General features: G+C 42.0%; 1 protein-coding gene across 1 annotated transcript in view; it reads left to right on the forward strand.

The window, feature by feature from the left end:
- Positions 1 to 12,723: 12,723 nt before the first annotated feature.
- LOC110215229 (solute carrier family 5 member 4-like) overlaps positions 12,724 to 13,925 on the forward strand; it is a 58,859-nt gene continuing 57,657 nt past the window's right edge. Inside the window, 1 exon segment of the mRNA XM_020996543.2 lies at positions 12,724 to 12,858. Coding sequence (XP_020852202.1) covers positions 12,724 to 12,858 — 135 coding nt within the window.

The following is a 13,925-nucleotide window of genomic DNA, read 5'->3' on the forward strand; positions in this document are numbered from 1 at the left end:
CTCTTGTCAGTTATATCAATTGGGTGGCACTTTGCACATTTTTACCATTGCAACACTGCATTAACATTCTGCATGTATAACCAGCAACTGCATGAAAAGGCCTGTGGTGCCTCCAAAGTGCAGGAAGAAATTTTGCCAGCATGCATACCAGATCACTAAATATAAGGTGCACCAGCAGCCCATGCTTGCTTAATTTATACATGAAATGCGATCTTAAAATCAGTCATTCTGCTATAGAACGCCGCAGATAATGCATCTGTTTTCACTAATTCTAACCAGTTTAGTGAGATTGACTGTCCTTTGAATAAAGGGAGAAAAATAATAATGGAATGTTTTTCATGCTTTTCCAAATAAAACACATCACTGGAATCCCATATAACCCTACGGGAACAAAAAAATAGATCCCTGAAAAGGCTTCTTCAAAAGCAAAAAGGGGGAGAGTTAAGGGGAAGGCCACAAAGACACTTGGCATAAGCGGTATATGCTCTAAATTTTCTTACACCTGATAGAGAAGGCTACACCCCGGCTGAAAAACACTTTAAGGTTTATGGGAAAGATAATAATGAAGAAAAAAGACTCAAAAAAGAGTCACGTGGAAGGACCCAAAACCCAATCATTGGTTTGGGCCAGATAGGTTGTTGACTTGGGGATGAGGGTATGCTTCTGTCTTTCCAGATGGCACAGAAAGACCAATATGGGTTCCTGAACGAAACATCCAGATCTGTGCTCGAAGTGACCCAGAAACTTCAGACACTCAGACTGCAGAACAAGCGCAGAGACAAAAGAACAAGAAGGGAACGTCCGAGATGATGGAGGAGGACAACAAAGACATTATTACAAATTATGATCATGCTGCAGTTGACCACCCTGAAGTCTGATAAAAGCATTGACTCTCATTTTCCCCTGCAGCCTTGAGGTGTTGTTTTTCTTCAGTGCCTGTACAATGTACTCTTTCATTTTGCAAGGGCAAGCCAGTTAGAGTTAAGTCTTCTCCTCTCCTCCACCGTGGAATGTAGTTTCTCAAGATATGAGTAAACCCCAGGACACATTGCTAAAGTGACTAACATTGTACCAGAAGAGTTATGTTTGCATTGCTTATCACCTTGCAGGGGCATTACACCACAGCAAAGTGAAAGCTAGTATGCTTCCAATGTGTTTTAGGATAGAGGTAACTTTTGATCATTGTCTTATCTGGGATATTGTATCCCTTGTATTGTCTCATCAGTGTCATTTGGCAACAGCTTCATTGTGTTATCTGGGATATTGTATCCTTTGTATACTTAACAGCTTTAAGAAGTAGGAAGCATTGGCTTGGAATGTGTCTTTGTCATAGTGTTGAATTTATTGGAGATCTTTGATTCTGATTTGTCTTTTGCTAACAGTCATTTCCCAGGGACTCAACCCCAGAACCTAGCCCAAGAAATTCTGGAAAATTGGGCATAACCAATATAGTTAAAAAGTACCTGCTTTACTGTGTCATCTGTTTTCATGGGCAACATTGTTTGATATATCTCACTATTGCTTGTTATATTATCTACAGCAAAATCATGGCTCGAGTCTTTGGGTGCAGATGTTCATCACCTTAAGTTAATTATAAAAAAAAAAGAAAAGGGGAGTTGTTGAGGGCCAGAGCTGGAGAGTCTAATGTGGGATAAATAATTTAGGTTAGAGCTTGACTCTTTCCTTTTCCTAGCAAGGGCTTACTTATTCAGAATATTTGGCTCGCCAAACTTCCAGTGCCTAGGAGTTTAGAACACTGACCTTGATAGTAAGCAGGTGTGAACAATTAGGGATGCACATAAGGGCTGGGGTTAGTCACTTAAGAAGGGTGAGAATGCCTCGGGGATGATTATTAGCTTTCACTATATAATCCGGACCCTCAGAATAATAAATTGGCTCAGTCTTTCACTGACCCGCCTGGCCCACGTTTCTTCATTGCAAACTCCTCCGTTTGATGCAACACTTAGTCTCGGGCGACAAGAGGGCCTTCCAGCTCAGAAATGTTATGATTTTCTGATTCTTGGCACACTACCTTCTCCATCTGCTTTCATCACCAAATTTCTTAGGTTAAGCAGGAGCTTCATAATTTAGAAGAAAAAAGATTCTCCAGGCTCTTGGTTTCCTATTGTGTCAATCTGGCTATAAGCCAGTTTCTATCATTTTGTGTGAGGCTTGTTACACTCATTTGAATGTGTATTTATTGATAACTGTGTGACCAGAGGCAAATCTCTACCCCTCTCTGAGCCACAGTTTTCTTCTCTGTAAAATGATGTGGGATAATGTTGACTAAATAATATCTAAAGTTGCTTTCACTTCTAAATCCTATGATCTTATAAGAGAATTCCCCATCATTGGGAACCTTTCAGCTTCATTGGGAAGCCAGATTTTAAATTCCTGAAGCATTTAACTTAATTCAGTTGAACATTCATTAAGCTGTTACAAGAGTTCCAGGAACTGTTCTAGGTGCTGGAGTTCCAAAGAGGAGAAAGAAGACAGTCTTCTTCCTTAACACCCATACATTTTATAGGAGGAAGGTGAGGAAAGCAAATTAACCTGTGGGGGAAAGTACACGACAAGATATCAAAGATATTAAACACAGGACAAGATAATAACAGGCCAAATTAAATGTGATCTATTCCCTATGGTCTATTCACTAGCTATATGATCACATATGACCATATCGGTTAATCTTTCTAAGCCTCAGTTTCCCCATCCATAAAATAATAGGATTGAATTAGACAGCCTTCAGTGGTTTTTTTTTTTCTGGTTAATGGTTTTTCTGGATCTTATGTGCTTGCTGTTACCCCTCTTAGATAAGGGGCCAGAACCCATGGTCCAGCGAGTGAGTACCATGGAGAGTCAGGAGGGGGAGAGAGCAACATTGGTTAGAGTAATTGGAGAAGGCCTCCTCAAGGATTTGGTACTGGGAATAAGCTTTCAAGACTGGGTAGGACTTGGACAGATAAAGAATGAAGGAAGGGCATTCCAGGAAAGGAGATCCTGGGCAAGTCTCTACCTTTCTCTAGGGCTCAGTTTTTTCATTGTAAGAATGTATGTAGCTTGGCATCATAGACAGAATGCTGGACCTGGATGAAAGAAGGACTGGGTTCAAAATGAGAAAGTCACGGTCCCTTGTGGACCACAGTTTACTCCTTCCTAGAACTTGCTGAATAATCCTTCTACAACCTTTGTTAATAATAATAGCTGGCATTTCTACGTTGCTGTAAGGCATGCAAAATGCCTTAAATTGTTTAGTCATATCTGACTCCTCCTGACCGCATTTGGAGTTTTCTTGCAAAGATACTGGAGTGGTTTGCCATTTCATTCTCCAGTTCATTTTACAAATAAGAAAACTGAGGCAAATAGTGTGAAGTGACTTGTTTAGGATCACACAACTAGTAAGTGTGTAAGACCAGATTTGAAATCATGAAGATAAGTCTTCCTGATTCTAGATCCAATCCTCTATCCACTGCACCATCTAACTGCCCCTGTGCTTTGCTTGCACAATCTCAATCGATTTTTTCAATGATGATAATTGTGTGTGTGGTGTTCTATTGTGGTGCCCATTTTACATATGAGAAAATTGAGGTTTAAAGAGTTGTCCAGGGCTACTCGGTTAGAAAATGTCTAAGGTGGTATTTGAACCCAGGCCTTCATGCACTTGGCCAAGGTCACACAGTTGGTAAGGTCCAGAGTTTAGAATTTGAAGCCAGCCCTCTTTCCATTGCACCAAGTTGTCCCTGAGTAGGAGAGATAATAGTTGCTAAGAAAGAAGTGTAATTTGAAAGTTAAATGCCACAAGAAAAGGACCAAGAAAGTGCTTATGGTAGTTAAGGAGGAGAGATAGATTCCCTCCTTCCCCTCCTTGTAGGCAGCAGGGTGGGCTTCCTGAAGAAGTCAGCACTTAGAGTGGTCACTGGAATGGTACCACACTCCTGCTGCCATGGCCACATGATGAATTACACTGCCTGTCCTGGTTGCTCCGAGACAGCCAAGAGGAGAGCGTTGACTAGAATCCAAAGCAGTACAGAGGAGAAGGGGCTGGAGACTGGGTAGAAGGAGGTGATCTCTGGTTCAGTGGCCATTTGTCTCCCTGTGCACCTGGCTGTGTTTTGTTCTTAGAAATCCTGCCTTGTGGCAAACAGTTGACTTTTTGGCAAACTGGGAAGGACAGATAGCATGCCAACCTCTCATCTGTTGAGGTAGACTTGTCCTTAGGAGGACGTGGGGCTCCTGTTTCCCTCTATTTATGGCTGTCTTGTAAGCAAAGAGAAGCATTAAGAAGTCTTTGATTTCAAATAACCCAACCCAGGGAAAGTTTGGATTTATCGGAAATTGGTTATGGAGAACTGAAAATCTTGTAACTACTTATAGAGACATTTGTCCATGAGCCCTACTCATAGGAGGTGTCTGTGGTTAGGTCTCTTCATGGTCCTTGTCATAATTTCTATCTGGCAAGGTTTCCAGGAACTTTAACCTGGTCAAATCACATCTAGAATGTTGGCGACAAGGTGGTGCGGTGGCTAGAGTAGGGGATTAAGAGTCAGGATAGAATTGAGTTTATATCCAGCCTCAGATACTTACTATGTCTGTGACCCTGAGCAAGTCACTTAACCTTTGTTTGCCTCAGTTTCCTCATCTGTGAAGTGTAGATAATAATGGACCTTGCCCATAAGAGTTGTTGTGATGGTAACATGAGATAATATAAAGACCTTTGCCAATGTGAAAGTGTTACCCTTTTATGAGTACATTTTCTGACCCCTTGCTTATCTCCCTATCCTCCCGATAAGTCCAAGTGATTCAGAGGGTGTGTCCAGAGAGCTTGAAATATGTTCTTTGGTCTGGAGCCACCTAAAGAAAGGCCCTAACCTGAACAAGGAGGAGGAGCTGACCTGCAGAAGAAGTGGACACAGTCCTTGTGGAGGACTGTGGTGAATGTCACTGCCATCCTGGTGTCCATCATGGGCAGTTCCTATCACTCATATGATAGAGTCCTGCCCAGCAAGCAGAGGAGTGTCTGCCTCCAGAATCCTTGGCCTGCCTCTTCTCTCTACTTCCCTTTCTGGGCTGAGGGAGGGCAGTGACTGGGTGTAGGTGGAAGAGGTTCCCTGGGTGGCACGGTGTTTTGGGTAGAGGGCTGACTTTGCAGTTGGGATAGACCTGGCCTACCTCTGAGAAATACCTAGTTGTATGACACTTGCCAAGTTACTTCGACTCTCAGACAATTTTCTAAGAATGTCTGTTACAGCTAAGTTATTGATCTGCACTAGTGGAGGGAACTTCCACACAGGAACTTCTATACTCTATTGAAATCATAAATCTGGATCCAAAAAGAAAAGCTAGACCTGTGAGATAAAAGTGTGATAGCCCAGTGGATGGAATACTGGTCCTGGAATCAGGAAGACCTGAGTTCAAATCCAACCTCAGACTTGCTATCTGTGTGACCCTGGGCAAATCATTTAATCCTTGTAGTGCCTCTGTTTCTCCACCTGTAAAATAAGGATAACAATAGCACTTGTGTTGCAGGGTTGTTGTGGGGATCAAATGGGATGCTATTTATGAAGTGTTCCACAGACCTTAAAGCGATATACAAATGCTGGCTCTTATTTGTAACCATAACTTCTGTTCAGTCAATTTCAGCGGCTTCCTATAATTGATCCCAGAATCAAATATAAAACCCGGTGTTTGTCTTTTAAAGTCCTTAACCTTCCTACCTAGCCAGTCATCTTACACGTTGATCCCCTCTACATATTCTATGATACTATGACTCTGGCTTCCTTTCTGTTCATAAGACTCCATCTCTCAGCTCCACGCATTTTCACTGGCTGTCTCTCTTTCCGGGAATGCTTTCCCCCTTGTCTCTTTCTTTTGCCTTCTCTGGCTTCCTTTTGGTCTCAGCTAAAATCTCATCTTCAGCAATGTCTTCCCCAGGCCTCCATAATCCATTGATCTCCCTCTGTTGATTATCTCCAAATTATCCTGCATCTAGCTTGCTGTTTGCCTGGCATCTCCCTGATCAGACTGTGAGTTTCTTGAGAGTAGGGGTTATTTTTCTCTTTTATTCTATCTCTAGTTCAGAAATGTATACTGGTCAACTCCAAATGACTTTTATTTCGTAAGAGAAAGATTTCATGAGATGGTGCAGCTGTTTCATTTATTTCTCATTAGTCCCACATAGTTTTATGTCATTTACAGACATCAATTAATTAAAATAACATTTTGTTTCAGCTCAAGAAAGTTATACTTAATTCTTCTTAGGAGAGATGCTAATAGTTTAAAGGTAGACAGAACCACAATGGGCTTAAGCCTGTCTCCTCAGAAAAAATATCATGTTTTATTTGTATAAATTGTTATTGACATGACTGTGTTGGCAACATGTTTTAAATAGGAAATAGTTTCCCATGAGGATATAAGATACTTGGGCCTGTTTTATATGTTAAAATATATGAATAATAATAAATGCAGAACTGAGTCAAAAGCTTTGTAAGCACCAACAAAGGCAGTTAGGTATGTTACGGTGCTTTGGGATAGCTTCTGCAATAAATAATATATAGATAACAAGCCACCTTTATAACTGGAATTTTTGAGTGCATATCTTTTCCTCTGGAAAGTAAACTAAACTCTGATCCTTTGCAAGGCACCTAAAGCTGTAATTGCACTGTATTTGTAGGGGGTCACTGGTATTCTTTGGTAATAGACATGTGATGCCTTTTGTGAATGGAGGCATTGGTGTCTGAGAGTAACCTGGTGAAGTGCCTCACTACTAATCCATGCCCAGGTCCTTTTCAAAATCATTGGAGCTTTTGGAGCTGTTTTTATCCTGTTTCAGCACTGGTAATAATTTCTGGAATTGGGATTGTGGAGAATTTCAATGATCTCAGGATCTTCAACCTTTCCCTCTTCAGATTTCAGTCATTCCTTACTTTGACTGATCTAGGGTTAGAAATGGAGTTATGTGTAATGGTTACCCTGCACCACTTGGCAATATGCTGTTATGTGACTTGGAGCTAAGGGTAGCATTGGAAAAAATGCAGCATGAATCCCTTTTGTCATGAGATATTCCTGATATATAATGAAAGTATTTCTGTTCTCAGACCACTGTATGAACATTTGTGCTTTGCTTGCTTTCATGGTCAGCCATTAATACATAATTTTGTTTTGTTTCCTCTTTCTGGTGGTTCCTCCTATAGGTTCTAATTCTTCCTTACAACATGACTAATGTGAAAGTATGTTTAATAGGAATGTATATGTATAGCCTATGTCAGATTGCATGCCATCTTGGGGAGGGAGGCGGGAGGAAGGGATAGAAAAGTTTAAAACTCAAAAGCTTATGGAAATGATTGTTGATAAATCAAAATAAATTAATGAGAAAATAAAAAAATGAAATTGGCATAAACATCTTCAACCCCCCCCCCCAAAAGCAGTTATAGCCAACAGAATATCCATATTTTTGATTTGTCCTGATGTAATTTTGCTTTGGAGGCAGCCAGTGGCTCAGTGGATAGAGTGCTGGGCCTGGAGTCAGGAAGACCTGAGTTCAAATCCAGCCTCAGATACTTCTAGCTGTGTGATCCTGGGCAAGCCATTTAACCTCTGATTCCCTGACAAAATGGATTCACTGGAGTCACTGGAGAAGGAAATGGTAAACTACCTCAGTATCTTTGCCAAGAAAACACCAGATGGGGTCACAGAGGGTCAGTCATAACAGAAAAACAACACTCTTAAGTGATTTGAGCTAAAGAAATAAGTAAAGCTATCTATTGAGCAAAGCTCACAACAGTTTTTCTTTTTTTTATTAATTTTTTCTGGTTTTTCAGCAATCACTTCTGTAAGCTTTTGAATTTTCAAAATTTCTCCCCTTTCTCCCTACCTTCCTCTCCAAGATGGCACACAATCTGATACAGGCTATACATATACATTCGTATTAAACATATTTTCACATTAGTCATGTTGTAAATAAGAATTAGAACAAATAGGAGGAACCACCAGAAAGAGGAAACAAAACACAATGAAGAAAAAAATAGCAAATAGTATGCTTCAGTTTGCATTCAAACTCCATAGTTCGTTCTTTTTGTGGATAGCATTTTCCATCATGAGGCCTTTCAGGATGTCTTAGATCCTTGTATTGCTGAGAAGGGTTAAGTCTATCAATATTAGTTATTGCACAATGTGGTGTTACTGTGTACAATGTTCTCCAGGTTCTGCTCACTTCACTCAGCATCAGACCATACACGCCTTTCCAGGTTTTTCTGAAGTCAGCCTGTTCATCATTTCTTACAGCACAATAGTATTCAATTACATTCATATACCACAACTTGTTCAGCCATTCCCCAATGGATGGGCATCCCCTCAATTTCCAATTCTTTGCCACCACAAAAAGAGCTGCTACATTTTTGTACATGTAGATCCTTTTCCCATTTGTATGATCTCTTTGGGATGTAGTCCTAGAAGTGCTATTGCTGGATTACAGGGTATGCACATTTTTATAGCCTTTGGGCATAGTTCCAAATTGTTCTCCAAAATGGTTGGATCATTTCACAACTCCACCAACAATGTATTAGTGTTCCAATTTTCCCACATTTTCTCCAACATTTATCATTTTCCTGTTTTGTCATGTTGGCCAATCTGATAGGTGTGATGTGGTACCTCAGAGTTGTTTTGATTTGCATTTCTCTAATCAATAGTGATTTAGAGCATTTTTTCATATGACTATAGATGGCTTTAATTTCTTCATCTGAGAACTGTCTGTTCATATGCTTTGACCATTTATCAGTTGGGGAATGGCTTGTGCTCTTATACATTTGTCTTAATTCTCCATATATTTTAGAAATGAGGCCCTTATCAGAGACAGTAGTTGTAAAAATTCTTTCCCAATTTTCTACTTTCCTTCTTATCTTGGTTGCATTGGCTTTGTCTGTGCAAAAACTTTTCAGTTTAATGTAATCAAAGTTATCCCTTTTGCATTTCATAATGTTCTCTATTCCTGTTTGGTCATAAATTCTTCTGTTCTCCCTAAATCTGAAGGTAAACTACTCCTTCCTCTCCCAGTTTGCTTACAGTATCAGCCTTTATATATAAATCATGAATGCATTTTGACTTTATTTTGGTATATAGTGTGAGATTTTGGTCTATGCCTAGTTTCTGCCATACTGTTTTTCAGTTTTCCCCGCAGTTCTTTTTCAAATAGTGAGTTCTTATCCCAGAAGCTGGAGTCTTTGGCTTTATCAAATAATGGATTACTATAGTAATTGACTACTGTGACTTGCATACTTAACATATTCCACTGATGCATCACTCTATTTCTTAGCCAGTATGAAGCAGTTTTGATGATTGCTACTTTATAATACCATTTAAGATCCAGAATTGCTAGGCCACCTTCCCCTGCATTTCTTTTCATTAGTTCCTTTGATATTCTGGACCTTTTGTTATTCCAAATGAATCTTCAAGCAGTTTTTCTTAAGACCAGCCTAGGTTACTCCATCTATTTCTTAGATTTGTGAGAGCAGTTTCACCTTTCTGCCTGGGGTGCTAGCCCAATCAGTGATGTCTCCAGAACCTAATTTAGTAGAAATTGAGGACTCTTGCCAACCCAGTCTCAGGGCACATGTACATGCCCATGTCTGGCATTGCCCCTGCTTTGTTGTTGCCACCCCTTTCTGACATGGATTTTGAAGGATTTATCATTATCACCAAATGTTACCCACAATTTCCTGGACTTACCACTTAATTGGCGGCAAACTTGAGGATGTCATTTTTAATAGACATCATATCCAAGATACTCAAAGTCTCCAAACTACAAGAAATGAAAAATCTGACAAAGTATAGAGACCTGTCATTTGGGAACAGAAGGGGCTAGTCATAGTTATTTTCCTGTCTGCTAAGAGTTATGCCAAGCACGCTTTCTGTGAGCCTACAGAGGATGAGTGGACACTCCAGTGCTTTTAGTGCACTACAACAAGTTATTTTTATTGACCTGGACACTTGTCTACACAATATTACATATAAAAGGAAAGCAGGAAAGTGACTTCTTCCAGGACAATTTCCATATGAAAGCCACTGGAGTGGATGGGCAGAATAAGATACTAATAAGGACAGAGCCTGGACCTGTGCGTATAGGGAACTCCCAGAAGGGAGAAGTCCCTTTACCAATACAGGTCAGCACTGTCCCTTTAATTTAGTCTTCAAGTATTGCCAGGGCAGTATTCTCCAAGCCTTTTTGATTGTTTTAAAATTTTGCACTCAAGTCTATATCTGAATGTTTATTCATAAATTAAAGACATGTCCTTTGTTGCTGTTTAGTCATTTTCAGTCATATCCAACTCTTTGAGACGCCTTTTAGGGTTTTCTTGGCAAAGACATTGTAGTGGTTTGTCATTTTCTCCTCCAGTTCACTTGACAGATGAGGAAAGTGAGGTAAACAGGTTTAAGTGACTCACCCAGGGTCACACAGGTAGCAAATTTCCACTTGCCACCTCACAGTACTTTTTCATGTATAAAATGCATACAGAAATATAAATTTAAAAGGATGAGATAAAAATGAGATCCTAATGATCCTTATAGTCAATAGGGAGCCATTGGAGTTTATTGAGTAGAGGAGTGACACAGTCAGATCTGTGCTTTAGCAAGTCACTTTGGCAGCTGAGGGGAGGATAGCCTGGAGGAGGGAGAGAATGAAGGCAGGGAGACCAATGAGGAGGGTATTGTAAGAGTCTGGGAAAGAAATGAGGAGGACCAGAGTTGGGGGTGTGTTGTGGTGGGGGTGACTTTGTGAATAGGGAGTAGGGGGGAGATTCATGAGACACCGAGAAATAAATGATAAGATTTGGCACTGGTTGGCTACACTGCATAAGTGAGAGTAAGGAGTTGAGAGTGACACCAAGGTTGTGAGCTGGAGTTACTGGGAGAATGCTGGTGTCCTTGAAAGTAATAGGAAGATTTTGATGAGGGGAGGGTTTGGGGAACAGATAATGTAATGAGTTCTGCGATGCAAACCAACCCCAACCCAAATGAAAAGTGTGTCTAGGGACATCTGACTTCCTTAGCCACCAACCCAAATAGCAGATTCTGGAATCTCAGGGCACCTGTAGAAAAGTCGTCTGTGGGAGCAGGTGTGGGTGTACTCAGGGAGAGGGGTCAGGGAATTTTGCCTTTAGGTGCCAGGGTTCCCTTTGTCTTAAGACTTTAGAGAATGAATCTGGCCCAGACAGGAAATGCTAGGAGTGAGAGGGGGCAAAGACAGGGGGATACTGGAGTTGTTTTGGCAACAACCCCACAATTGACTATGACAGGAACCTTGGGATGTGACCAATCTTCCTGCCTTTTGCTTGCATTTATGGTATGGTCCCCTTGGTGTCAGGCTTATAGCATCAAAAGTCAAGACTTTGCCCAGGTTCTCACAGTCAGTTTATCAGTGTCAGACCTTGAACCCAGATCTTCTTCTTCTTGGCTCGAGCTATCTAGCCATGTTGTCTCATTCTTATAATTATTGTCAGTATAATAAATGTATTTGTTGCCCTTTTCATTAATAGCCAGAATTTATATAGCATTATAAGATTTTCAAAGTGTTTTATATCATGTCATTTATTTAGAGGGGAATTATACACACCTAAAGATAAAGATAATACCCAATATACTTGATAGATGCATTGATAAGGGAGGACAAAGGGCCACAGGAAGAATGACCTGCCAGAAGCACACTGATAAACTGGAGAATGGCCAGAGGAGGCAGCAAGGATGAGGAAAGACCTTGAGACCAGACACTGGAGGAGCCATTGAATGAAATAGCAATGCTTAGCCTGGGGAAGAGAAAGCTCAGGAGAGCTGTGTTCAAGTATCTGAAAGGCTGCCATGGGGAGGAGGGATAAGCTTTGCTTTGCCAGGTCCCAGGAGGTGGGGCAATACAGGGAACGATGGGGTAAAGTTGCAAAGAGGTCAATTTTGGCTTGAAGAATTTCCTGACATCAGTGAGCACTGTCCCAAACAGGAAGGGGCTGCCCCCAAGGGAGGTGGGATGGCAGGCTCTGCCCCACTGGGGACCTTTAAGCAGAGGCTGGAGGTTTTAGAGGTGATCCTTGGTCTACTCCATAGAGAGGGGAGAGTGGCTAGGCTGTATTCTGAGGACCCCTTCCTATGAGCTCCATTTGACTTCCTCTTGTCCAGGGAGGCACAAGCTGCTGTAGGGTCAGGAGAGTTCTGACTGGTCAACACTGGGGACCCAAGTAAGAGTTTAATTCTGGGGGCACTGCCCCCCTCAATTTAATTCTGCTGGTAGAAGGAGCCTGGAGGGACCAATCTTTGGTCTACATGCTTGCTCCCTAATTTACCCTCCCTTCTGTTCCTGGAAAGCACTCCCCCTTTCCCCTCTGCAGCCATTCAGACAGACATTTCCTTTAATGGGACACCAGCTGGGCGAGCTTCCAGGTTCCTTCATCCCCTGACCCCCAGAGAACAGAAAGACCCTCTCTGCATGCCCTGGATACTCCCCTCCCCTGCTTTGCCCTTCTTCCATTCCCCCTCTGGATTCTTCCCTCCTCTGCCCTGCCCTCCTTTTCTGCCCTCCCCTTGGCAGCCTGGGGCTGATCATTAACGCGGATGACAGACAGAGCCCTCACCAGGAGTCATAAAGGGGTGGGCAGCAAGACCAGGGATGGTATCAGATGGTATTTCTGTCAGTGAGGGTGGGCCTGCCTCAGCGAGGAGAGGACACAAGCTGCTGCTGCCACCATGGACATCACTGTGAGCCCCAGTGTCTCTGCTGGGATCCCCGCACCTCCCCACCCATCGGACCATATCAAGAATGCAGCAGACATCTCAGTTATTGTCATCTACTTCATGGTGGTTCTGGCTGTGGGTCTGTGGGTAAGTGGGGTCCCAGGCAGAGGGCAAGGCTGGGGATTCATGGGGAGAAGAGGGGATAGCAGGGAGGAGGCAAGGGGACTCAATTTGGAGCTCTCTCACTTACTACAAAGCTTATTACCTGTGGGACAAACCCTTTCCTCTCTCTGGGCCTTGATTTCCCCAACTGTAAAATGAAAGGGACGTCTAATGTCCTGATGCCCCTTCTATCTGTAACATTCCATGTTCTGAAGTCATCATGCTTGGATACCCTCTGTCTAAAGTACCTTCCAGCTCTAATAGTTAGGGAGTCCATTCTTTGACAGTGGAGTTTTAGGAAGTGTGACTGGAGGTGGGGAAGCTGAGGCAGTGTCATCAATTTATTCCAGAGGCAGCTGAACAACTGTCTCCTTCTCCTTCCCTCAACAAGGGACAGGACAAGGCATTTGATATGCCAGATCAATGAGGAGAAACAGAAGAAAAAAGGGTCCTGTCTCTAAGCATTCAGCAGGATGGAGTAGAAAGACCTATACAAGAGTCTGATCTTCTGATTGCAACTCTGTGGGACCTTTAACAAGTCTCTTCCCCTCCTGGAGTCTGTTTCCTCATGTATAAAATGGAGGATAATCTCTTCTATGCCATCTATCTTGCAAAGGAAGGGTTTCTGTAAATCACTGAGCTTCATAGAAATGGCACATGCCAAAGTTTCTCCTTCAGGCCTCAGTTCCCTCTTCTGTAAAAGGAAGAAGAGAAACCATGCTCTTCCTAGTGAGATGGGCTGGCCCTACAAAGTGGTGGATTCTGTCTCACCGGAAGTCTTTAAATGAAGGTGAAATGACTGCTTAGGATATAGATTTATGAATGGACTTCAGCAGTCATCTACTACAAACCCCTCATTTTACTGATGAGGAAACTGAAGAGGTTAAGTGACTTGACTAGAGTAATAGATAGTAAGTATCAGAGCTGGGATTTGAACCTAGGTCCTCCAACTGCAAATGTAATGCTCTTTCCACATCAAAGCAGAACTGTCCCATTTTTACCATGGATGGATACCTGGAGGGTGGAATCTGCAGGCAAAAGGTGCTGCATCC

The sequence above is a fragment of the Phascolarctos cinereus genome, unplaced genomic scaffold, assembly GCF_003287225.1.
Source record: "Phascolarctos cinereus isolate Bilbo 61053 unplaced genomic scaffold, phaCin_HiC Scaffold_4;HRSCAF=312, whole genome shotgun sequence".
Classification (NCBI taxonomy): domain Eukaryota; kingdom Metazoa; phylum Chordata; class Mammalia; order Diprotodontia; family Phascolarctidae; genus Phascolarctos; species Phascolarctos cinereus.